Genomic DNA, 24,318 nt, shown 5'->3' with positions numbered 1-24,318 from the left:
CTGTTGATTTACGATGCTGTGTTAGTACAGAGCATAATTTCTAAATCATCGCGTCCACTCAACTAGACACTGAAAAGAGAAGGCCTTCTGCACGAGGAGCTGGGCTGGCGGGGCCCGGCTGGGCTCAGGCAGAGGCTTCCCGGGACGCTCACCCCGGAGGCCTGCGGCGAAGTGAGCCGGCGAGGGCATGCTGGCTCCACACTGGCTGCAGACGGTTCCTTCAACCCTCCGGGGCTCATCTTCCCCCGAAGACTGAACACCCTGCAAGGTTCCTTCAATTCCAGCACTCTCACCAGCACAGTTAAGCTCCTCACCAACGGCCAGCCGACTCACAACACACAGACGAAGGCCGGGGAGGGTTCTCTCCATCAGAGCTTAACTCGGGGCAGGTTACTTAGCTCCTCTGCTTTTAACGTGACAGTGACCGACGTCAGGGACGCTTCTGAGTCCTACAGTGCGTGCAGTGAGGCACCCATCGAGCACGCGCACGTGCACACACACACTCACAGGAGGGGCCGGCTGGTGCTTCTCAAAGGCGGCCCGACGGTGCTGTGCCGGCTGGCACTGCCGGGGTCCGGGGTCTGTTCCCGGAGGAGGTCCCTGGACCCAACCCGACACACCTGAGCCTCGGTTGGGGGGCGGGGCTGGGATCCACAGGTGTGAGAAGCAGCCAGTGAGCTGAATGCAGTGGGAAGGTCTAGAGCCTCTGCAGAGGGGCTAATAAATCAATACGCCCAGCACACCCTGGAACGCCTCTTCTTGGCTGGAAGGTATGCGCCATAACTTTGGCTTACGTGCTGTTTAACTCTGGCATCCACACCGAAAGAGTTTCTACAAGCTTGAGCACAAGTAACCCTCTTCTGCAAGGAATCTGTATCACTTCAGGCACCGTGGCAGCTCCATTTGTTTTATTTCACTCGCCTTTCTTCCTAACCCCTCTCTTCTTGGCCCAGTTTCCTTTTAAAAGCAAGTTAGAGCGTCTCCGGCAACACAACTCTGCCAGAGGCCCATGTGAGACAGAGGCCGACGCAGACAAACACCAGCCGGGGGCTCCCGGAGCTGGAGCCACACGTGGGGCTCATGCTCTCAGCTCTGGTGGGGACTGCAGAGCTGCAGCCCCACCCATGGGAGCGACGGGGCCGCGGCAAAGAGCCCTGCAAAAGCGAGTGGGAGCCCTGATGAAGACGGCGCTCAGCCGGGCGTGAATGGACACCGTGCCACTAACTGCGGCCACTGATGTCCCATCAGCACAAATCCTGCCCGTGCCGATGGCCTACAGAGATCAGGCGCCAGCAAACTATGGCCCGAGGGCCAAACCCTCTCGAGCCTGCTTTTGTACTTCCCGTAAGCTGAAAATGGTTTTTACGTTTTTAATGGGTTGTTAAAAAAGAAAAGTATACAACAGAGATCACAAAGCCTAAAGTATGTGCTACCAGGCCCTTTATGGAGAAAATCTGCCGACCTCGCTATATGTGGCAACACGTGCAGCACCAGGTGTGCATTTTTAAAGGACAAACCCATCCTACGCTCCCTAAGCACAGCCCTCTCAGCGCTCAGACGCGGGCACGGCCTCACACAGAAGCTCGCCCTCGGACTGCTCATCCCCCCCCCTCCCCGCCTGGGAAGGCTCCCGCTCTGCTGCGGAACGATAAATGCTGACATACCTTTCCGTGGTGAACGTAAAACCGATGAATGGCAAATGTAATCCAGAAAAGCCCGTATGAGAACCAGGAGGTAATATTTCCTGCGCAAGAACACACACAACATAAACGAAATTATGCTCAAACAAATGGCAAACAAGGGAGAAAAAATATTACCCCAGGGTGAACTCAAGAGTGCAGCGGGGAGAACGGAGGGCGCTTCTGGAACGTTGCCTCCATGGTGCCACCTGCACGGGGTCGGGTACTGGCAGGTCCACTTCCCGCTCCTGGCAGGGGCCAAAGCGTGACGCAGTTAAGGGGACAAACCCACTGCTTCTGATGATCATAATGGCACGGGCCCAACCTGGATCAGGCTGCCAACTGTGAACCTCCTGAAGCGGCAAGACCCCCACTCACCGTGACACTGAGCAGGGAGGAGTGGGGGACACGGGGCAGGGGCTTGGGCTCTGCGTTCTTGGCCTGAAACAGAGGCCAAGGCAGAAGCAGGGTTTGGAACCCAAAGGTGGACTATTTTAGATAGGTTTACTACAACTCTATTTTTCAATATGAGGGCCCTTCTCTATTAAAAATAAAAGCAAAGTTATTGATCTGGAGAATTTCAGCGTGGAAACAGTTTCTTTGAAGTCCAGGAAAAATCCTTTCAACAATGACAATACTTTTCTCAGTCTTTCTCACATCATCTAAAGGTCAGCTCTTATTTTACTAAGAAAAAGTCTGTAGGGAATCATCAAGATTTTTCTTTTATTTGGTTGAAACCTCAGTTTCTCTATCCCCAAACAAAGACACACGTATAGACTAATAAGGCTGAGTTTGATGAGGCCAAAATAGTTTTACAGCATATGAGCAAAACTCTCTGGGGGCCAAAGGTATACTGAGACAAGTGCATCAGAGGCCCTGGCAGAAAAGGTCAGACACCAGACGGGTCCCAGGGCCACATCCCACCTTGAAAAACCCACGACCTGAAACATCAGCAACTCAAAATCGGCCAGTCACCACTGTCACTCCCGACCTCCTGAGGCGTAAGGAGACGTTCACGCGCACGCTGAACGCACGTGACGGCAGCAAGTCCGGGCATCCTCACGCACAGGGCAGTGAGAAGGACCGGAAACGCCGAGGCCCACGTACTACCTGTGGGGCCGCAGGCGGGCTCCTGGCAGTGGTGACGACGCAAGTGACCTTCTAATGTGATAATGTACCTGGCGCTGTTTCGCAAAGGTACAAAGCCATGAAGATAAAAGTAATTCTGATGAATTCTAAAACAAAATAGATATCTAATAACTCCATTTTACTCAAATTGAGTAACCCATCGTTTTAAAAAAGGGATGTTAAGGACCAAGCCGTAGGCTGGGATAAAAGGCACGTTTCTTGCGACAGTTGCCAAAATTTCTGGAGCCCAGCACAGTTCTAAGATTCGCCACCTGCAAGGCGAGCGAGCCTGTGCGCCGCAGACCCCTGGGGCGCGACACGGGGCGGGCCGCCGCACTTACAGCGTTCCTCAGCACGTCGTCATCCACGTCAAAGTTGGACGTGTCGGAAGGACTGCTCACATCCGGGATGTAAGGGGCTTCCAGGTTTCGTATATTTTCCCAGCTCAGTCCTTGGAAAAATGCGTGCTTCTTGAAGTCCTCCACCCCGTTCTGCCCCAGCCGGCGCTCCCTGCTGCAGATCAGCCTCTGGATGAGGTCTTTCGCCTCCTCGGACACGTCCGTGACGTGGGATGGGAACTGAAACCGCTCCTGGAGGGGGAGGGGGGCAAATCAGAGGACACGTGATGAAAGCACTCAGAAAAATCTAAGGTGCACAGACATCACAGGGAACAGAGTAGAAACAATAGCTCCAAAACAACAGTCACTTTTTATTTCGTGGTAACTAAGTGCAACCAAAGCTAATGAAGCTGAATTCCAGAAAAGCAAACATAAAAATCGTTAAGTCCTGCTGGTTTTATTCATGGTAGACTTGTTACCACATTGCACATAAATTAAAACAGTGATAAATTTTCACCTATCAAGGTGGCAAAGAACGTTGACAACAGGCTGTGGGTGGGAGAGAAACTGGCACAGCCTTTCAGAACACATTTTACCAGCAGCTGTGGCAGTTCCACTTCTAAAAATTTAGTCTAGAGAAACGGTCCCAAAGAGAAAACATAACGCGTTCATGATGCCATTCTATTCTGACCAAGAAAACTGAAAATTACCTAAATGCTCATCAAAAAGGGACTTGTTAAAACAAGAGATGGTGCACACATACACAGAGAGTAAGGTCCCCCTCCGCGTGCTGAGCAGAAAGATGACTAAAACCCCGGTCATATGCGATGCGATGCCATTTATTTAAATGCCACCCCCCCCACGCCAGCTTAAGTCCACAAGGCCACACACCACCATGGCACAGTGGGCCTGAGCACTGAGCCGCCCCTGCTGTCCAGGGCTGCGGTGGAGACTGAATAAAAGAACGAAGAGACCACTAGGCCAGGCCCCACAGGCGGCAGGCGCTCGCAAACAGCAGGTCTTAGAATTTAACCAAGTCCTACTTGTTACCTTAACCACGCTCATCACTGAGAAGTGCAAGGGGTGTTTTTCACCATCTATTTACGGCATGCACTTTTGCATATCTGAAGTTTTTATAGTAAGTATATATTAATTTATAAATAAAAAATTATATCTACTTTGGGAAAAGTGTTTTTTTAAAAAAACAGTATAACTTGCTTTGATTTAAACAGAAGACCCTTTACCACTTTAGTGTTCATCTGCTCCCTACTTGAGCAAATAAAGGGGGACAGGGCTGCAGGACAGATGGCAGACAAGTGGGAACCTTGCTGGGGTGTGTGAGTGACAGAGCAGGTGGGGAAAGAAAGAATGCTGTAAGCAACAGGCAGAAAGGATGAAACTGGCATTAGAAAGACATTTGATAAGGAGTATGAAGAAAAAACACAGATGACAAAAACATTAGATGGAAGAAGAAATAATAAACAGAAAAACGAAGGAAACAGAAGCAATGTTGAAGTGAAAAATGAACAGCTGGGAAAAGGAAAGGGGAAAAATAAGAGGAAAAGAAATAGGATCAAGAAAGGACTAAGAACGCTACTATGTTGAGATGTGTGATCTGTTCATGACAACTGACTTCTGGGCGAACAGGTTTGAGAGTCTGAGCTGGCATCTGACAGATCCAGACGCACAGGTCAAAGTGGTCAGTGGGCCACCCTCTCTGGCAATTCCCACCCCACACGGCACCGCGGGTACCTGCGTCCTCCTCCCGAAGCCCACGTCTCCTGCAGGGATCCTGGCCCGGATGAACCAGGATGAACCTCCGCCAGGAAACAGGATCGTCGCTGGAACTTCCCCCTCCCACCCACGTGTTCCGTGCCAGCAGCCTGTGCAGACTCCCGTCTGGCTGCCCAGCCTGCCCCACCCCACCCCTCTTCCCCAGTCCCCAGTCCTCGGGACTAGAACAAACAAGGTGTGGAAATGCAACAGCTTACTTCATGGTTCATGATCTTTCCATAGGTCTCCACAAGGGATTCTGCATAAAACGGTGTTTCTCCATAAAGCATCTCGTACATGCAGACGCCTAGAGACCACCAGTCGCACTCAGGGCCGTACTTGCCCATGCCGTCCTCCATCGCCTGCAGGATCTCTGGGGAGATGTAGTCAGGGGTGCCCACGGCCACAGAGGACTGCACCTTAGGGGAGAGGGCGGTTGGTGTTGAAGGGAAACCCTAGGGCATCTCTACTTTCAAATTCCTAATTATTTTCTCTAAAACAGGGACAGCAGATGATGAAATCATCATGGAATAAAACTGGCACCTGATCATGATTTAAAAACCTAAGAATTCAAAATTCAATGCAAATAAGTGTTCCTACAGCACTAAACACCAGGCAGTGTCCGGAATGCACGAGACTCTTGCACACTGGGTCTTTCAACGCCCAAATGCCCACCAAGCCTCCACATGGCACTGCAGACCCACATTCTCCATTGCGGCTCAAAGTGTGGTCCAAGGACCACGTGCATCCAGCCCAGCCCTTCTCAGACTTTCATGCAGGGACACCATGCACCTGTGAGACAGAGATTCTAAGATGCTGCATTTCTAACATGCTCCCAGGGGAAGTTCAGGCTGCTCACCCACACCCTACCCTCTGGCCCCCAAACAGGAATGTCTGGAAGTAGGTCCAGGGACCAGCTGGGTGCCTGGACACTCCCTACATGGGGCACTGGGAATGGACCTGAACGTAGCGACACCTCTATGGCGAGCTACAACTGGCAAGGTGGCAACCATCCCGGAGAAGGCAAGGGGGCTGCGCAGGCTGAGAGGTCACAGACCGGCCTCGGAGCACGTGGGGTCCACAGGCCTGAGGGTCAGGCAGGACATGGAGACAACAAGCAAGAAGGCCCGTCTGCACAGACCAGGCTCTCCCTGGGTGCCAGCCCCAGAGCCATCCGAATGACTCAGCGGGGAGTCCTCAGGAGCTCCGACCGGGCAGCAGGGCGACAGCTGTCGGGAGCTATCGCAGGGTGAGTGCCACCGGGACGGGAGTGCCATGCAGGTAAGAAAGGTGACCAACGCTCTGGCTCAGACCAAGGCCACTGCTCCCGTCGTTACAAGACTGGCTTCGGGGACAGCACCAATATATCAATCAACGCGTGGTCAAGACTTCCAGAAATAAGAGACTGGCTTTGTGGAGAGAAAGTGAGTAAATCGCTTCACTCTTTTGAAAACACTGTCAAGTGATGCCAGTTTTACAGGTTCTTTTACTGCTGCTTGAAAACCCACAGTAAGAAGCGGGGCGGGGGTCTGCTCTCCTCTGGAGAAGTAGATGCATCAGACTTTATGATATGTGTAGGTTCTAAAGAAGAAAAGTCTCCCAAACACCTCACACTGAAACGGCGACAAGGGCCGCAAGGGAGAACGCAGATGATTCCCTAACGCGGTGGAAGCCGCTGGCTGGAAGCAGCTGAGTGAGGTGCGGCAGCCCCACTTGAGGCCACTCAGCCAGCGTGCTGGTCCAGCTGAGGCCCAAGCCCAGCCTCCCGGCGACGGCCACTCCGGGGAGGTCCTCCTGCTGTGCAGGGAGTGTCCGCTGGCCCTTGGAACAGGGGTATCGAGGCCCCCATTTCTACATCTGCAACACCCCTGGCTGACAGGAAGTCCCGCCCCAGACAGAAACGAGAATGCACCGTCACCAGTTAAGGTCTGTCCACCCGGCAGGCATCTTAAGCAAGGACCCAAGGGCTGCCTCTCTTTCACTGCCGTGCTGGCACGCTTTTAGCTGCCTAGGGATCTGAGGAAACCTGACAACCCCCCTTGTAGAAGGCATACGTATTATTTTTGTAAACATAAAAAACAATAAAGATGTTTTAAACTTAACAGAAAATTTCAACTGTCTCCTAAGTGCATTCGCCTTAATTTACATTAATAAACTTGGTTTCTTAATTGTATCTCAAATTGCAAATGTAAATAAGCCCCTTCTAATTGCAAGCAAACCCCAAAACCAAATGGAAAATCTCCAACAAAAATACCTACAGTTCCATCATCATTCATCTTCAAACACGATCCAAAGTCAGCCAGGCGGATATGACCATTCACATCCAAAAGGACATTGTCAGGTTTAATGTCTCTGTTAGTAAAATAAATACATAAATTAACCATTTCCATGCAACACATTAGGTAGGTCAAAGCCCTTAACTGGTAGCAGGTCATCGGGGGAAACGCTAGCATCAGTCATGACAGCTGTAACAATCCAAGAAAACGTCCCCGCGATGATGCAGTCGGGCATGGCAGCAGCAGTCACCACCGGTGCTCATTCCTGTACAGCAGTTAATCCCCCATTAACACGCTGAGACACCGTTACTGTTCCCACCCAGCCTGCGAACTAATGCTTCCAGAGCACCTGCCTCGTGCCAGGCGCTGCTCTCGAGCCCGGGCCTACGACAGTACCAAGATGGCGCTGCCCTGCCTTCACGAAGCCTCACACCAGCTGGGGTGTCAGGAAATGAACATGCAAATGCACAGATATGCACATGGTCTTGGCACCCCTGAGTACAATCCACGGGGCAAGTGCTACAAAGAAACAGGAGGAGATATAAAAAGAGGTAGAGGGACAGAGTGTGAAGCGAGTCAAGGTCACCACTGAGAAGAGACGCCTGAGCAACTGGGGCAAAACAGCTACAGACCAACAGAGCACCACGTACCCCCAAACTGTATTTTATAGACAACGACAGGGAAGCTCCAGAGCGGAGTAGTCTGCCCAGTTACACAGCAGCAGGAAAGTAAACTGTCCCACTAAACCCGTGGTCTTACTGACTGTTCTGTGCACTTGCCAACACCGGGCAGGGATGCGGGGACGGCGGGGTGGACTTTAAGGAACTAGCCCTCCTTCCTGGCACAATAAGCTTATGCGACTGGAAAAGCCACATAAGCACGAAAAGGAACATAAAACATTAAAGACAGAGGAAGACATTCACCAAGAGGAGTACAAGGAGGTTTCCAGCAGCACGACTCGTCATAGCCACAAAGTGGGATCCACCTAACGTCCGCCTGCAGGAGACAGGTAAAGCAGTGGGCTGTCCTCACATGACAGAATGCTGCACCTCAGTGAAAACACACGGGAGCACCAACTACTCCCAACACCACCGACGAGTCTCACAAAGAAACGTGAGCAAAAGATGATGACAATTCTTACCCAAAAAGATAAACAAAGCAAAAAACCCTTCTAGCACTCCAAACTGAAATTAATCTCCTTAAATAAACACTCAGGAATATGAAAAACAAAACAATATAATCCCTCAGTGAGTCAGAAAAATAAAAACTAAGAACAGGGGACTTCCCTGGTGGTTCAGTGGTTAAGACTCCACGCTTCCACTGCAGGGGGCGTGGGTTCAACCCCTGGTCAGGGAACTAAGATCCCACATGCCCTGCAGGGTGGCAAAACAAAAAGCAAATAAAAAAAACTACAAACAGAACTAGACAAACATAGGGAGAAGTGAAAAGAGAGTTGATTTAACCCAGGAAAGAAACAGAAGAAAAAGAGAAAATCTTAATAGAAATAAGGACTAAATTATAAGATGCCAAAGAAGAATCAATTTAAATAAAAATCTAATGAAAGGCATTGAAGAAATGGAGGAAAAGGTCTGGAAGAATAAAAATGAGACAAAGAATTAAAAAGGGTCAGAGAGAAAGTAGCTGGAGACTGAAATGGAAGACAAGCAAAGAAGGCACAACATATACATAACAGGAGTCCCTAAAGAAATCAAAACAATAAAACATAACTAACATTTGAAACTATACTCCAAGAGAACTTTCCAGAAGTAAAAAAGACCTGAACCTACAGACTAAAGGGCCCATCAAATTTAAAAATAAATAAATAAAATGTCCTATTTTTTTGGAGCCAGACAAGTTGATATGGAACAACCAACATGGAAGAATAGCTAGAAAAACACTGAAGAGAAAGAGGTATGATGGGGGGACTTGGCCCTACGTGATTTCAAGCCTCCATGATTAAAGTAGTGTGGTCCCAGAGCACAGAGAGAAAGACAACAATGGAACAGAATAGAATGTCCAGAAACAGACCAAATTCATAAAGAAACTGAGTATATAATAAAGATGTTAAATCAGTGGGCAAAGACACAAATAAGTTTCATGCTGGGACAACTGAAGAGCCTTTTAGTTAAAGATAAATCAGATCCATTCTTTATACAAGAATAAACTCCAAATGGATCAGAGATCCATACGTAAAAAACAAAACTATTAGAAGAAAACATGGGTTCTCGTTTTCTCTGGGGTTTTAAAAAAAAAAAAGTACTTCTAACTATGACTCAAAATCCCAATGTAATAAAAGACCAATAAATTTAATACATTAAAAAAATCTGCATGGCAAAAGACTACAATAAGCAAAATCAAAAAGCAAAGGGCAAACTGGGAAAAAATATTTGCAACATATATTACAGATAAAGGGCAAATATTTAGCAACTGAAGGGAAAAAGCTAGAAATCAGAAAAATGGGCAAATGACATGAAATAAACAACTCACACAGACACACACAGAAAGATATAAAAATGAAACTCAACTCCACAAGACAAAAAACAAAACCAAAAAAACCCAACTGTATACCATCTCTAATCCATCAGATGGCAAAAGTATAAAAATACACTATGTTGCCAAGGCTGCAAGCAAACAGGCACTTTCAAACACTGCTGGTAGGAACACAAAAAGGTATATCTCTATGGAAGCAAACTGGCAACATCTGATAAAGCTAATAAAAAATGTTAGTATATATCTAATATGCATTTTATTTCTCTGTCGATCCAGTGACCTCACTTCTAGGAACTCACCCTAAAGACACACCGACAATACAAAAAGATGCATGTACAAGGTTATTCATTACTGCATTATTTATAATTGCAAAATACTAGAAACAACCTAAATACCCACCCACAGGAGAATGAACTATGGTACTGATATATGTGGAGTGCTATGCAAATGTAAAAAAGAATGACGAGCTCCATGAACTGATACAGAATGATTTCTAGGATATATGTTAAGTGAAAATAACAAAATGCATAAGTGCATATTTTACCATGCTACCTTTTAAGAAAAGGAGAAATAAGGAAACATATCTGCTCATCTTGCATATATAAACACACACACACACTCGATAAACAGAAAACAAGGAACTGGTTACTTACAAGGGGCAGGGAATGAGGTGGATGCGGTAAGGAAGGGAGTGACATTTCTGAGTATAACCTTGTTTAGTTTTGGTATTATCGAAGCATGCTTGTGTTCTACATGCTTAAAAAATGAAATGAAATCAACAAAGATGGGAAGGGGTGCCTGAAATGGAAAGCTGATGAAACCAGTGAACCCAACTGTATTTCAAACAAATAACACAACAGCACTGAAGGGAAATGGGGTAGAAAAAAACCCCAAACCTAAGTAACTTACGGCAGAGAACCTGACACTTGCAGTTGGGAGGTGGGGTTAGGGCTAGGGTTAGGTTTGTTTTTAGTAGGATAAAAGCAGAGCGAGGGTCCCTGGTAGCTCAGGACTTCCTGGTGGTGCAGTGGTTAAGAATCCGCCTGCCAATGCAGGGAACGCGGGATCTATCCCTGGTCCAGGAAGATCCCACATGCCGCGGAACAGCTAAGCCCGTGCTCCACAACTATGGAGCCTGCGCTCTAGAGCCTGCGAGCCACAACTACTGAAGCCCGCGCGCCTAGAGCCCGCGCTCCGCAACAAGAGAAGCCACCGCAATGAGAAGCCCACACACCGCAACGAGGAGTAGCCCCCGCTCGGCGCAACTAGAGAAAGCCTGTGCACAACGAAGACCCAACGCAGCCAAAAATAAGTAAATAAATAAATAAATTTATAAATTATAGTAATAAAGCAGAGCGATTCTGAAGCTACTTCAGATACATGGCAGGGCTGGGCAAATGACTGGACGTGATGGTGCTGCTGGGAGCCAGAGGTGGAGACAGAAATGGAACGGGAGAAAGCCAGAAGGGTTAACTCGTGATTCCCAAATTAGACATGGGTCTGTGTGTATAAATGCGGACGTGTATGGACATGCCCTTTACTCTGCCCACTGAGGGGCCTAAAGCAGACACCCTGTAACTCTGAGCACACCCAGCACCCAGGTATGGTCTTTAAAACCATTCCCCACTAAAGGAACCAGGGTTCCTCAGAGAAGGTACGAGATGAGCCAGAAACTAAGGCAGTTCTCAAAAACGATGAGGGCATGTCAGAAACATGGGAGTCAGCTAGAAGGGGCTTCCACTGGCCAAATATGGGACAATATAAGCATAAAAAGAATTCAGACAATAACAAATTATAAACCGTTGGGGCGACAAAGGATCCATGTACCCACACTGATAATAAATAGACAAATGGGAGAGAAGGGAGGTGCTTCAATGTGGAGGGGATCCTGGAGTTTGGAAATCGTCATTTTGCAACCATCACAGTAAAGTCTGGCCCAGGCAAAAATCATCAACAGATACGAAAATGTAGGGGGAAACTCTGAAGAGGATGTACGCATGATCTTAAAGTGTCTCCCCTCAGATTGCTTTTAGATACAAAGGGGGGAAAGTCCTAACTATGCAGCAGTGAAGCACGACTTGAGTCTAAGAAGACGGGTGGGGAGGGTCTTCACAAAGGCTGCCCCTCTCCCTTTATACCCTCCAGAGGTGTTCACATGCTAACCATCTGCGTGCACCTTTTTTTTCAATGGTGTTGGATTATCTTGGCAGCATGACTCTCTATTTAAAATATAATATCATCAATTAATGTTATTTAAAAAAAAACCTGAATTGCCCATTTGCATGCAGGGAGGTTACCAGGAAAGGCCCTCTCAGCACACCAGCAGGGAGGCCGAGGGCCAGGACTAACCCAGGGCGCCTACCGGCAGTGCTTCTGAGCTGGGCAGCCGGTCCCCACAGCACCAACCGAGAGAGCAGCCAATCCAAGAGCTGACCGTCCCCATGGGCCACCACCCTGCTTGGGACTAACCCAGCCCATTCTCCCTCCAAACCCGGTGGTGGCAGCTTTTCCAGTAGAGTCAGGCACACAGCTGAGAAGCAGCTCCAGTCCCCCGATAGTGCCTTTTCTCTGTCGGCTGTTGTGACTCTGGTTAAAACGGTGGAATTGGCTGGGGCGGGGCGGGGCGGGGCGGGGCCGGGTGGGTGGGTGGGATGACAGCCCTGGACAGACTGCGGTCTGATTTTCCTTTCCTGTTCTGCCCGTGACGCGCTGAGAAGGGAGGCCCTCCCGCCCACTGCTGTCCCATTTCTGAGCGACACACAGTGCGCCCGTGAGGCTTCCTACTGCAAAACCAACCCACAGGCTCGGTGGAGGTGGCGCAGGGCTGGTCCCCGTGCCTCCACGGACGGGCTTCCGTGCCAGCCCGGCTCCTGGAGGCCCCGGACCACCTCTGTCTTCGTCCAGTTCCTCTACTCCTACTCTACACCTCTTCTACTCGGCTTTCTAGTTTTTCTTTTCTAAGGCCTTTTTGTTTTCTGAATATTCCTTCTCTTAGAAGCGTACCTGTTCTTATTTCGATCGTAAGCTGTACGTATTCTGTTCTCTCTGGGGATGTGACTTCCCAGCTGCAATCCTTTGTGAGCCTGTCGCTCTCGGTCTCTGCCTTTACTGGTATCTGGGGCTGACCTCTCAGGAAGCGGCAGCACCCACCAGGGTGGTGGGCTCCCAGGTCCGAGCTCCCCATTGCTTCTTGCACAGTGAGCCTCGCAGGGATCCAAAGCCGGGGAGCAGCCGTTCCGCATGCAGAAGCCTGAAGTCGCCAAGGCCCACATCCTCCCACGGGAAAGGGCCCCAAGCTACGGTCTGAACCACGCTCCTCAAATCCACCAGTGATAACACTCCCGTGCTGATGAAACTCATTTACTTCTGGCCCCGCCAAATGCAGCCTCAACTTACAACACATCCCCGAGACTGGGTAGGACTGACTTCCTGTTATTACCAAACTTTGTGAACTTCCTAGCAAAAAAACGCAAAGCTTACTGTCTTCACTAGGTCATTCAAGCACTCAGTCTGAATATGGAGTTGACTTTGAGGGAAAAAAAGTTTTCGAATTATTTTAATGTTTTCTCCCATGCCCAGAGATTAAAAGATAGAGCAAAACTTCTACACAACCAATTAAGAAAATGAGGAGAAAGCTTTCTAATTAGGGAAAAACAGGAAAGAATAAGCTATTCAAAAGGCAGTCAAATTAATTTCCCTGGAGCTCTGTGACAAATACGAAGACATTCATCTCTCTGTTGTGAATTAGGCAAAGTTCTCTCAAGAAGAGTATAAAATCTAATGTTGAAAACAACAACAATAACTGTTATAAAAGCAGGCATAACGACATTAAAGAACACAGGAAAAAGAGGAAACGCCCTGTCCCAAACCTCATGGCCCTAAAAGCAGCAACCGCTATGGGGGGCAGGTCCCCGGGCTCGCCCATGACACGCGGACCTACGCACAGCGCCCCGGGCAGGAGCGTGTGGCCCCAGGCAAGCTGTCCCCCCTCCCAGGGCAACGAGGTCACACTCTTGGCAGGACTTGAAGGGCTGTTACTTTGACACTGGGAGCCATTGCTACCCTCAGAGCAGGAGCTGCGTCTGCTTAGGAAAATCCCTGACAGGCTCAGAGGCTCAGCCCGACCACAGTGCAAGGTCAGGGGACTCATGACAGCTGCAAACCTCTCGACGGCAACACTGAATTCCACACGGGATCATCTATCAGTCACGTATGTGAATGGAATTAAGATGCTCCTCTCAAAAAAATTATTTCACACACCTCCTTTTCCAGAAACTGCTGGAGGATATGTGCCACCAAATCAAAAGAATAAACCAAGAAAGAGAAAGACGCACAACTCAGAAAACAAGGGAGCCCATCCCAGGGAGATGGGAAGAGAACCTCTCCACTCAAAAAGAAACCTCAGGATGAGAGCCACCAGAGCAGGAAGGCATGGGAAAGACAGAAGGGATGGATCCAGGAAGGTAGACCGAGGACGGCTGGTGTGTCTGAACGTACAGAGCTTTATACTTTGGTCATGGTATTTGGGGATAGTTAAGTGGCAGCTACATAAAGAGAGAAGTAGCCAAAGAAAAAACAGTGCAATTATTAACTCCAGAGGAAACAAAACTTCACATAGGAAGTGTAACTACTTATACCACAAGGCTCACCTGTAATATTTACACAGTATATTATAAACACCAAACACTGATCTAACCAAAAGTTATTACATTTGACCCCTGAACAACACCGGGGCTGGGGTGCCAACCTCTGCGCAGTCGAAAATCTGAGTAAAACTTCACAGTCAGCCCTCCATACCCGTGGGTCTGCACCCACAGACCGTGTAGGACTGCAGTATGTATTTAGTGAAAGAAATCTGAGTATAAGCGGACCCGTGTAGTTCAAACCCATGCTGTTCAAGGGCCAACTGTATTTTACTAACTGGGGCCAGATGGGAGAAGGAAGTTTGAGAGTTTGTGTGGGAGACAGGGATGAGAGAGAGATGTACTTACCTGTGTCAAAGAGTCAAATCTCCATTTCGACAGACGTGGTCTAAGACCTCCCCACCCCCCCACATAAGGTGAAACAGCAACAGAAGCCCGTTATTTAGAAATATGAAAGTAAACAGAAGAAACAAGTAAAAATTGTCCATCATTACCTATGGCAAGGGGCATCAGGGTGGGGGATGGCTGGAGACTCACGTTTTGTTATAAGCCCCGTACAACTATTTGACTTTTTAAAGCTACCGCCGTGAAATACTTTGATAAAAATAAGTAAAACAGAACAAAACCAACAAAACCCCACCCAAACCCCACAGGGCTAAAGCACTGTCCTAAATGGCAGAATGAGACCGACACAGAGGCACAGGCTGGCTGAGGCACTAAGGCCGCTGTCCTGGCGGGGGAGGGGGGGAGGGCAGGAGGGGGCCCCCCACCCCCGCCTGACATGCAAGAGCAGTTACACTCACTCAATTCATTTACGATGCTGTGATGTGAGCCCCTCTCCTCAACCCAAGCCCCCTTTCCTGAGTGTTTTATGGGTGACTGAGGCATGAGCTCTGGGGGGTGGGCAGGGGAGAACATGAGCCAATGGCAGGTAAATATCAAAAGACAAGGTGACTTCAGCTGACAGCAATTAGAGCGTCACAAGAGTCACATAAAGCTGGGGTCTCCTGGGAGCCAGGTGCTGGGGTGCAAAGCAGCGACCTGGTAAGCCATCCTGCACCATGGCAGTCAAAGGGAGGACCCACTAACCGCACGACTTCCCTGCATAGCCTGCAACTGGGGTCCACGACTCAGGGGACTCTGAAAGGAATATCCTGACACATTAAAGGTGATTTCTATAAAATATATAACAAGGTGATTACCTGTGCACGTAATGAAGCTGATGGATGGAATCAATAGCCAACACCATTTCACCAATGTAGAATCTTGCCATATCTTCTGGAAGCTTGTCCTCAAATTTACTGAGCAGGGTCAGTAAATCACCACCCACGTAATAATCCATGACTAAGTACTACAATTGGGAAGAGAAGGGCAGAGAAGACAACACTGAGTCACCACGAAACCTAACCACCAAAGGTCAGCTCGCACTGCAGGAGCTCTGGGCTCCTCAAGTCCGGGTGGACGGCTTCCTGTTGTTCCTGTCATCCAGGACTTGCCCCCAGAACCAGGACCCTGATGGACCATAATGCTGCTGTAGTTGAGAGCAGATTTCAGTAAATACTTATTCTTCTTGTCAATAAAATTTCTACCTGTACAACACAATCAGATGGTCTCAATACAGAAGTCACATTCTATTTATAAACTGATGAAAGGACCACTGGTTCCTCTTTTTTTTTTTGGATTTTATTTTATTTATTTTTATACAGCAGGTTCTTATTAGTTATCTACTTTATACATATTAGTGTATGTATGTCAATCCCAACCTCCCAGTTCGTCCCACCACCCACCCACCCCCACTTTCTCCCCTTGGTGTCCATATAAGGGGACACCTGTGTCTCTATTTCTGTCTTGCAAACCGGTTCATCTGTACCATTTTTCTAGATTCCACATGTACGTGTTAATATACTTGTTTTTCTCCTTCTGACTTACTTCACTCTGTATGACAGTCTCTAGGTCCATCCATGTCTCTACAAATGACCAAATTTCGTTCCTTTTTATGGCTGAATAATATACAAGATATTGTTGTGGGGTTTTTTTGCCACACCGGGTGGCATATGGGATCTTAGCTCCTCGACCAGGGATTGAACCTGCACCCTCTGCAATAGAGGCGCAGAGTCTTAACCACTGGGCCACCAGGGAAGCCCCCCAAAGGACTGCTGATTTCTTGGTATCGTTAAATCTTCCTATGTAAACTAGCAGTGCCATTATTTTTGATTTGTACAAATCATTTTTTCACATTCTTCAGAAATATTTTACCCCGATCCCCTTCATTTTTACTGAATGAAAGACTCTTTAAACTCTATAGTGCTTTACAATTTTCCAGTTTCACACACTTGTTCTCACATAATCCCACAGAAACCCCCTTTTCAATTCCCTACCCCTATACTGCCCCCTTCCTTCCCTCTCCCCAATGGTAACCATTAGTTTGTTCTATAGATCTGTGAGTCTGCTTCTTTTTTGTTATATTTACTAGTTTGTTGTATTTTTTAGATTCCACAAATAAGTGATATCATACAATATTTGTCTTTCTCTGACTCATTTCACTTGGCCTAATACCCTCCCATCCACCCATGTTACTACAAATGGCAAAATTTCATTCTTTTTTATGGCTGAGTAGTATTCCATTATATATATGTTATATACATATATACATCTTCTTTATCCATTCATCTGTTGATGGATGCCGAGGCTGGCAATTGTAAAAAAAAAAAAAAATGCTGCTATGAACATTGGGGTGCATATATCTTTTCAAATTAGTGTTTTTGGTGGGCTTTTTTTGGATATATATCCAGGAGTGGAATTGCTGGGTCATACAGTAATTCTATTTTTAGCTTTTTGAGAAACTGCCATACTGTTCTCCATACTGGCTGCACCAATTTACATTCCCACCAACAGTGTAGGAGGGCTCCCTTTTCTCCACAACCTTGCCAACGTTTCGTTATTTGTGTTCTTTTGGATGATAGCCATTCTAACAGGTGTGAGATGATATCTCACTGTGGTTTTGATTTGCATTTCCCTGATGATTAGCGATGTTGTGCATCTTTTCATGTGCCTGTTGGCCATCTGCATTTCCTCTTTGGAAAAATGTCTAATCAGTTCTTCCGCCCATTTTTTAATTTTTTTAATTTATTTATTTTGGCTGTGTTGGGTCTTCATTGCTGCGTGCGGGCTTTCTTAGTTGTGGTGTGCGGGCTTCTCATTGCGGTGGCTTCTCTTGCTGCACAGCACGGGCTCTAGGCGTGCAGGCTTCAGCAGTTGCAGCACAGGGGCTCAGCAGTTGTGGTGCGCGGGCTCTAGAGCGCAGGCTCAGTAGCTGTGGCACACGGGCTTAGTTGCTCCGCCAGCATGTGGGATCTTCCCGGACCAGGGATCAAACCCATGTCCCCTGCACTGGCAGGTGGATTCCTAACCACTGCGCCACCAGGGAAGTCCCTTCCGCCCATTTTTTAATCAGGTTAAAGACGAATAAACAAATAATATTTTCAAAATGTCTGAAGAAAAAAACAGAATGAAGTCCCATAACATACATTATAAAGAACTGAAAATTAAAATAATTTTGTGTTGATTCACGGATATAGTGAGAGACTAATGAAATACAAAATTCAAAAGGAAAATAAATGTATGTGGAAATTTCACCTACAGTAAAGGCAGGAGAGGAAAGAGCAGACGCAGATTCACGGTGTCTCACTGGAGACCTCGGCCCACGGATAGGCAGCTGAGCCTCAGTCTCCCCAAGGGTCTGCTCCCCGAAGGGCTGGTGTTTCTACAAGTGCAGGGAGGATATTTAATGTTTGAGAAAGGGCATCTTGGGCTATGGTCTGTCAGGTATCTCTGCTGGCTCAGCACACACTACATAACCTGTTCTCAGGGTCCGTGCTGCACTCCCTGGTGAACTGAGCCATCACTGTCGTCAGTAAAGCTGTGTCACCTGCACCTGACCCGCTTTCTCTGCCTGGGAACCTCGGGAATGGCCACACCTCATTTGAGTGATTCCAGCAGTTGATGACCTGCCTGATTCCGACTCTGTGTGGGACTCGACTCCCCCAGGGCCATGGGTGGTAAGAGTCTGCGATCGGTCCAGGGAGGGATCAAGCGTGTGGGGGACGTGGGGGCAGGACATCCCAACACTTGGATACTCTTTGTCTAGACCACAAACTGGCACAGGCAGAAGATGCCAACTTCTTAAAAAAAAAAAAATGTGGAAATAACAAACATCCTTGATTATGAAAAACAGATGATCTTCTTCTGAAGATATGCTAGAATGAAAACTTCCTGGACAGGAACATTTTCTTTTTCTTTGTGAGAAATCCTCCCCCTCCAGAATTGGAAGGACTTTATAAAATCGTGTCAAGAGGCACACACGAACCAGCATAGGCAGAAGACGCCAACTCCTTTAGGAAAAAATGTATGTGGAGATGACAAACATCCTTGATTATGACAGACCATCTTCTTCAGAGCAAATGCTAAGATAATAACTGCCTAGATAGGGAAAACACATATATACACGTACATATATTTAATCAGTGGAAAAAATGACTGAAGGGTTCGATACTGCAGGAGGTGCTCTAAAAGCTAATGGCCCAAAATGGAGGCACAAATAATACTCCATCAAGTTCTGTGCGGTTTAAAACTATTTCTCCAGGTTCTCCTGCCACACGAAGAGGACACAGGACCAGAAAAGGGAGGTGACTTACCTAAAATCACAAAACCAGCGGCTCTTATTAGAAAAACAGTTTCATGAACAAACTGAAAGGTAAGTTCCTATGGGTGCATCCCCACGGAAGGGTCAGAGAATGCACTGCTGGAGTGGAAACCAGAGCCCCAAGAGGGCAAAGGCCGAGGCGCTGGGTGCGCTCCACCGACAGCACTGGGCCGTCCCTTCACTCAGCGCTCACGGGCCCGGGGCCAGCAGTGCTGGGCAGCCTTCCACCGGAAGACGGTCTTCCACCGGAAGACAGCCCCTCTGGCTGCACCCAAGGCTACGGTGGAGGAGCCCCAGGGGCTGTGGAGACCCGATGGGGTCATCCCACCAGTCAGAGAGAGACTGGCATAGCCAGAGTCAGGGCGGCAGCCAGCACCCCTACTGCTGGAGAAGCTGTTCCTCACAGGGACCGCCCCCTTTGATGCTTTTAAGAGATGGATGCTCTGGTCTGAGCAGTTAACCTTGAACCGATGAACAGAGAAAAGAAATCCCACTCCCCGATGACTCAGCCAGAGAGACAATCCTTTAGTATTATGGAGACCCTAGTACTAAGAGCTACCATTCGTGGTGTAACTATGACGTGCTGTGCCTTCAGGTTCTACGACTTACGGCCACCGTCACTGTTAATCCTCAAAACAGCCCTCGCCACAGCTACTGTCATGACCGCGGTTTACAGGTAAGGAAAGGGGGCTTGATGACGCGGCCTAAGTCACCCAGCTAGCGAGCGGCAGAGCTAGGATGTGAACCCAGGCAACTGGACTGCAGGCCCTTGATCTTAAACGTGGCGCACTGTCTCCTGGGAGAGGGCAGCCGTCAGCCTGCGGCCGGGCCTGTCTAAGGAGGAGGCCTTCCCTGCAGATCCCGGTTCTCAACAGCCCTCCCATCCTGCCTCGGAACTCGGCTTTCAAGACTCACCTCACTTGGCCCCTCCGCTGAGAAGCCTCCCTGACCTCCCTGCCCCCTCCTGCCCGACGGCAGCCTCGGCCGGGCCTCCCACCCTGGCCTCCTGGCACCGTCGCCCAGCCCTTCCATCCAAGAGCAGCTTCTACGGGCGGGAGTCCTGTCTCTCCCGCACCTGGCACAACTGCGGTCACGCAGAGGACTCTCAAAGGACGTTTGCTCGCTCACTCTCTCAATAACGAACTTGTCGGCACCCCGCCAGGCGACGGGTCCCTGCTCCGCGGCGCTGACATCACGTGGGGGGAGGTGAACACAGGAATTCAGAGTGACGGGGACCAGGAAGAAAACCCAACTGTAGGCGTGGGAGGGCCCGACTGGCGGCCCGGCCCCCGCACACGGACCGCCGCGAGGATCCAGGCCCGGGGGTCTGAAGGGCAGGAGGGCGCCGGCTGGGCCAAGGGTCGCCTTCCAGACAAAGGGACTGAGAGGAGCAGGAACATGGGCCCTGGAGACACGGGAACCAGTGACTGGGGCGGAGCACGGTGAGTGCGGACAGGGTGAGGCCAGGCCCCGCGGGCCACGGCGGGGACTTCGGGCTCCCCTCTGAGAGCCATGAGAAGCTGCACCCTGCTCCACGCTTACAGCTCCCTCTGGCTGCCCTGTGCAGGGCAGACTCGAGGGGGAGGGACGGGAGCAGGACCAGAGAGGGGCCCGGCAGGAGGTGAGGGTGACAGCGCTGGGGACGGTGGGGAGAACGACAGCTGCGCAGAGCGCAGGTAATCCGGGGGAAGAGACCACAGCACCTGCGGACGGACACGCGGGTGAGGGAGAGCAGGTGGGTGAGCGGCCAAGATCTTCAGCCGCTAAAGAAAACAGTGGGAGTGAGGCAAGCGCCATATCTAGCTGAGCCTCAACAGTCTGCCTGACCACCTAGAAATCTGAAAAGAAAAACAAAAGTGTATCACAGCGGTGCCAAATATGATCGACGGGCTCCTGGAAAACAAGTTTACAAGAAGAGTAACCTGCAAAGGCTGATAAGGCAGGCAAGTAGACACGTATTTTTGGAATAAGACGACGCTACCAATTACGTCCTCTGTCACGTAACACACAATCCTGACTTAAGTCAATAAGGCAAGACCCTTTTAGTTACTGGTGAGACAAGTTTAATTTTTACGAAACGCCCAGTCTAGATACCCACAGCAGCAACTCTAACGCAAGCGGGCTGTGTGGGGTGGGCTCCGTGTCACGAAAGACCCCTCACCCCACTGCGCCTCGCGCCCCAGCGGCACTCAGGCCGCCCACTTCCCGCCTCGTTCTTCCTCACCTCCTCCCCGCAAGGCAGTGACTGCCCCTAAGTACGCCACTCGTGGGTGGCAGAGGCAGGAGCCAAACCCGGTCTTGCAGCCCCGTGTTCACGAACTAGGAAGGGCCAGGGCCCCTGCCACCCTTCTCTCTGCAGCTGTCACCATACGTCTGATCGGGCAGCTCCCAAACTCAAGTAGATGTTCCATCACCGGAATTCCTTACCGGCTGCCGCAACGCAGAAGAAGCTGGCAACACGCCACGCTGACTGCAGGAAAAATATCCGAAGCAAAAAAAGTTGTCTTCCTTCTGTACAGACCCAGACTAGCATTCCTTAGAGACTTCACTCAGTTCTTATCAAAACAGGAAGTGAACTGGAGACAGTCCACTCAACGCAGGGACGCCGGTCCCGGAAGCAACGGGTTATGGAGAGATGGCCCCAGGGCGGGAGGACCCTGCCCTCGGCCAGAGGGAGGGCGCCGGGCACCACCTCCTGCCGGAGGGGCCTGGGCTGGGTCCTGGCACAATCCCTGTATCCGTGTGATAAGCTTGGACAAATGACTTCCTCCCTCCTTGCCCCAGACCCCATTCATAAAATGGTGAAAAACCATGAATGCCTAACTCACTTGGCCACCGGGAAGACTGACCGCGACAAGCCAGAGGCTGTGCTCAACAGACCCCAGCCGCCCCTTCCATCAAAACACGTATCTTTTCGATCTAAATAAAGAGTATAGCAAACTATTTTACCTGATCCTAGACTACTGAATCTCAGGGATTTCTCTGATGTCTGCAAGGGATTATTTTAAGACCAATAAAAGAAATCCTCCGTGACTCCACTTGTTGTAAGCAAATGGAGCCCACTCCTGAGAGTGAACTTACAAGTCAGCTGTTCTCGAGAACACAGCCGAGGCCCCTGCCTTCGAAGCCCCGTGCGGCCACTGCCGGGGAAACGTGCCGGCTGTGCCCCGGCCGGAGGAGCTGGGCTGAGACCGACTTCCCTGAGGTCTGCCCAGGCCCCGTCTACCCAGAGCTCCACGGTGCAGACATTTTTAGGTTTAGGCAAACCTGGAAAGTCATTCTCAGAGTTGAAAGTCCTAACAAAGCAGTCGTGAGTCACTCAGGGCCTGAGCCAAAGGTCTGGTTTCCCTTTCACTCCGAACTGGTTGTCTTGCGTCTGTTCTACTAGGCGTTGGAGCGCAATTCTACCCACACACGTGAATCACAAAGCTGATTAGCCTACACCGCAAGTGAGCCCCAGCTCCAATCAGAACAAACAGGTGACAAGAACAAGGGGACCAAGAGTCACCCCAAAACCTGTGTCAGCGGCTCCAGTGGGGAGGGCTGCGAACCAGCACGTGCCACCCGACCTGGCCGTCAGGGAAACGTGGCAGAAACAGCCACTCAGCCAAAGGGTCAAACATTTTAAATCCCCACAGCAATTTCTTATTCTTCTACGTAATTCAAGATAGAAAATGTTTTAAACCCCCAGTTTATAATAAACCAAGTGAATAAAATAAGCACCTTATCTAGTGATTAGAGGAAAAAAGTCCACCTGATGATTACATGAAAACAAACCCTCAGTTTTATCTGTCAAATATACATTTAAGCAACGATAGTTCCAAAGTGTCTCACTCATTTTTTAGTGGCAGCACAAAGGAATCAAAACACTTCAGTGAGATGCCGTTTGCCAGAGCCCTTAAGTTCTTGGCGAGCCACACCTACCAGGTAATTCTCATCCTGAAAGGCATAGTGCAGCGTGGTGATCCACTGGCAGTCCCCATTCACCAGCACGTCGCGCTCTTCCCGGAAACAAGCCGTCTGTAAAGAATTGGGGAGAAAGTCGGTCTGTGTCCATCGGGAAAGTGCCCTGCAGAGCACAGTCTCAAGTAGACAGAGGCTCCGGAGACAGGGTCCCCTGTCCTCTGGGACGCAGGGACCCAGGCGCACCGCCGCCTCCCAGTGGGGCTCCTGGCACCAGCTGAACCCCTGCTCTCTCCTGCTCCTGCAGCCCGACCCTCACCCCAGTGCACCAAGGGCCGCTGAGAACTCACCTCCCCACCTCGGGCTCGCACCCACCCTCCCACACACGCCGCTTCCAGGGCCAGCACGCCAGGTTCACCCCAGCTCACGCGTGCGTTTCAGCTACAGCTTCTGAGCTGCCCCCCATTCCAGCGTCGCCGACTTCTCATGTCCCGTCCCCTCCACCCCACCCCCATCGCAGGCCTACAGTTCAGGAGCCACACGGCTGGCGGGACAGGACACAAACCTGCTTACTGATCTGAGTTACAGATCTGGGTCAGTTATTTTCAAGAAATGTGATTTATTGACAGTATACTGATGCGCAGGATCCTAACAGGATTCTACTATGAAGATCTATGGCCTGTAGCACATGGGCAAAAGGCCGTCTTTTAGGCTGCTGTGGGGTTTTGTTTTTTTAAGAGCTTTAATACACAGGTAGAATCTGTACTTAAAAGGAACTAGGTCTTTGGCATAATTATAATAAGATGTCCTCTTTCTTGACCACAGAAGATTTTAACGCCTCCTTGTATTTCCAACTTGCAAAGCTTAAGAAAAATAACAGCACCCCTAGGGGAGGGTTTGCACACACAGCACCGCAGCAAGCGCTCCACCGGTTCTCTCAGGGAGTCCTGGTGACCTTTAGAACCTGATTTTCTACAAGTTTTTCTTTTCTAAACTTTTAAAAAGAGTTTTTTTCTTTCTAAAACGGGACTGAGGTAGATGTGTCCCGTTCCCCTAACTGAAGCAGACGAGAGAACTACATGGGCCTATCAGCAGCTTACAACGTCCAGATGTGCAGAGACAAGTGGTTCTGGAACTACCATGGCCCCCAGACCACAGGCCTGGGGAAGGGGCAGCAGAAAGAAAACCTGAGTCCTGGGGCCGGGGCCAGCCCGGAACCCCCGGTGTCCGCAACACTGTTTCCGCCAGATTCTGATCCACACCCTCAAGTGCCTACCTAACAACATGCAGCATGAAGCCCGTTCTTAAACCGCGATCGCCAGTATGGTACCCACAGAGAGGAAATATACATACTGTTCAGTAGTTTTAAGAGCAGATAAACTTTCT

General features: G+C 49.5%; 1 protein-coding gene across 1 annotated transcript in view; it reads right to left on the bottom strand.

Annotated features, from left to right (window-relative positions):
• The window catches only part of CDC42BPB (CDC42 binding protein kinase beta), a 111,943-nt gene that overhangs the window by 37,317 nt on the left and 50,308 nt on the right, over window positions 1-24,318 (bottom strand). The window contains exons 4-9 of the mRNA XM_068540145.1: window positions 22,954-23,049; window positions 15,530-15,678; window positions 7,177-7,270; window positions 5,137-5,337; window positions 3,149-3,397; window positions 1,665-1,744 (exon numbers count right to left, since the gene is read on the bottom strand). Of these exons, the coding sequence (XP_068396246.1) occupies window positions 1,665-1,744; window positions 3,149-3,397; window positions 5,137-5,337; window positions 7,177-7,270; window positions 15,530-15,678; window positions 22,954-23,049 (869 nt within the window). The remainder of the gene's footprint in view (window positions 1-1,664; window positions 1,745-3,148; window positions 3,398-5,136; window positions 5,338-7,176; window positions 7,271-15,529; window positions 15,679-22,953; window positions 23,050-24,318) is intronic.

Source organism: Eschrichtius robustus, chromosome 1, assembly GCF_028021215.1.
Source record: "Eschrichtius robustus isolate mEscRob2 chromosome 1, mEscRob2.pri, whole genome shotgun sequence".
NCBI lineage: Eukaryota > Metazoa > Chordata > Mammalia > Artiodactyla > Eschrichtiidae > Eschrichtius > Eschrichtius robustus.
The sequence above is the reverse complement of the archived record's forward strand: the minus strand, read 5'-3'. Positions and strand labels throughout refer to the sequence as shown.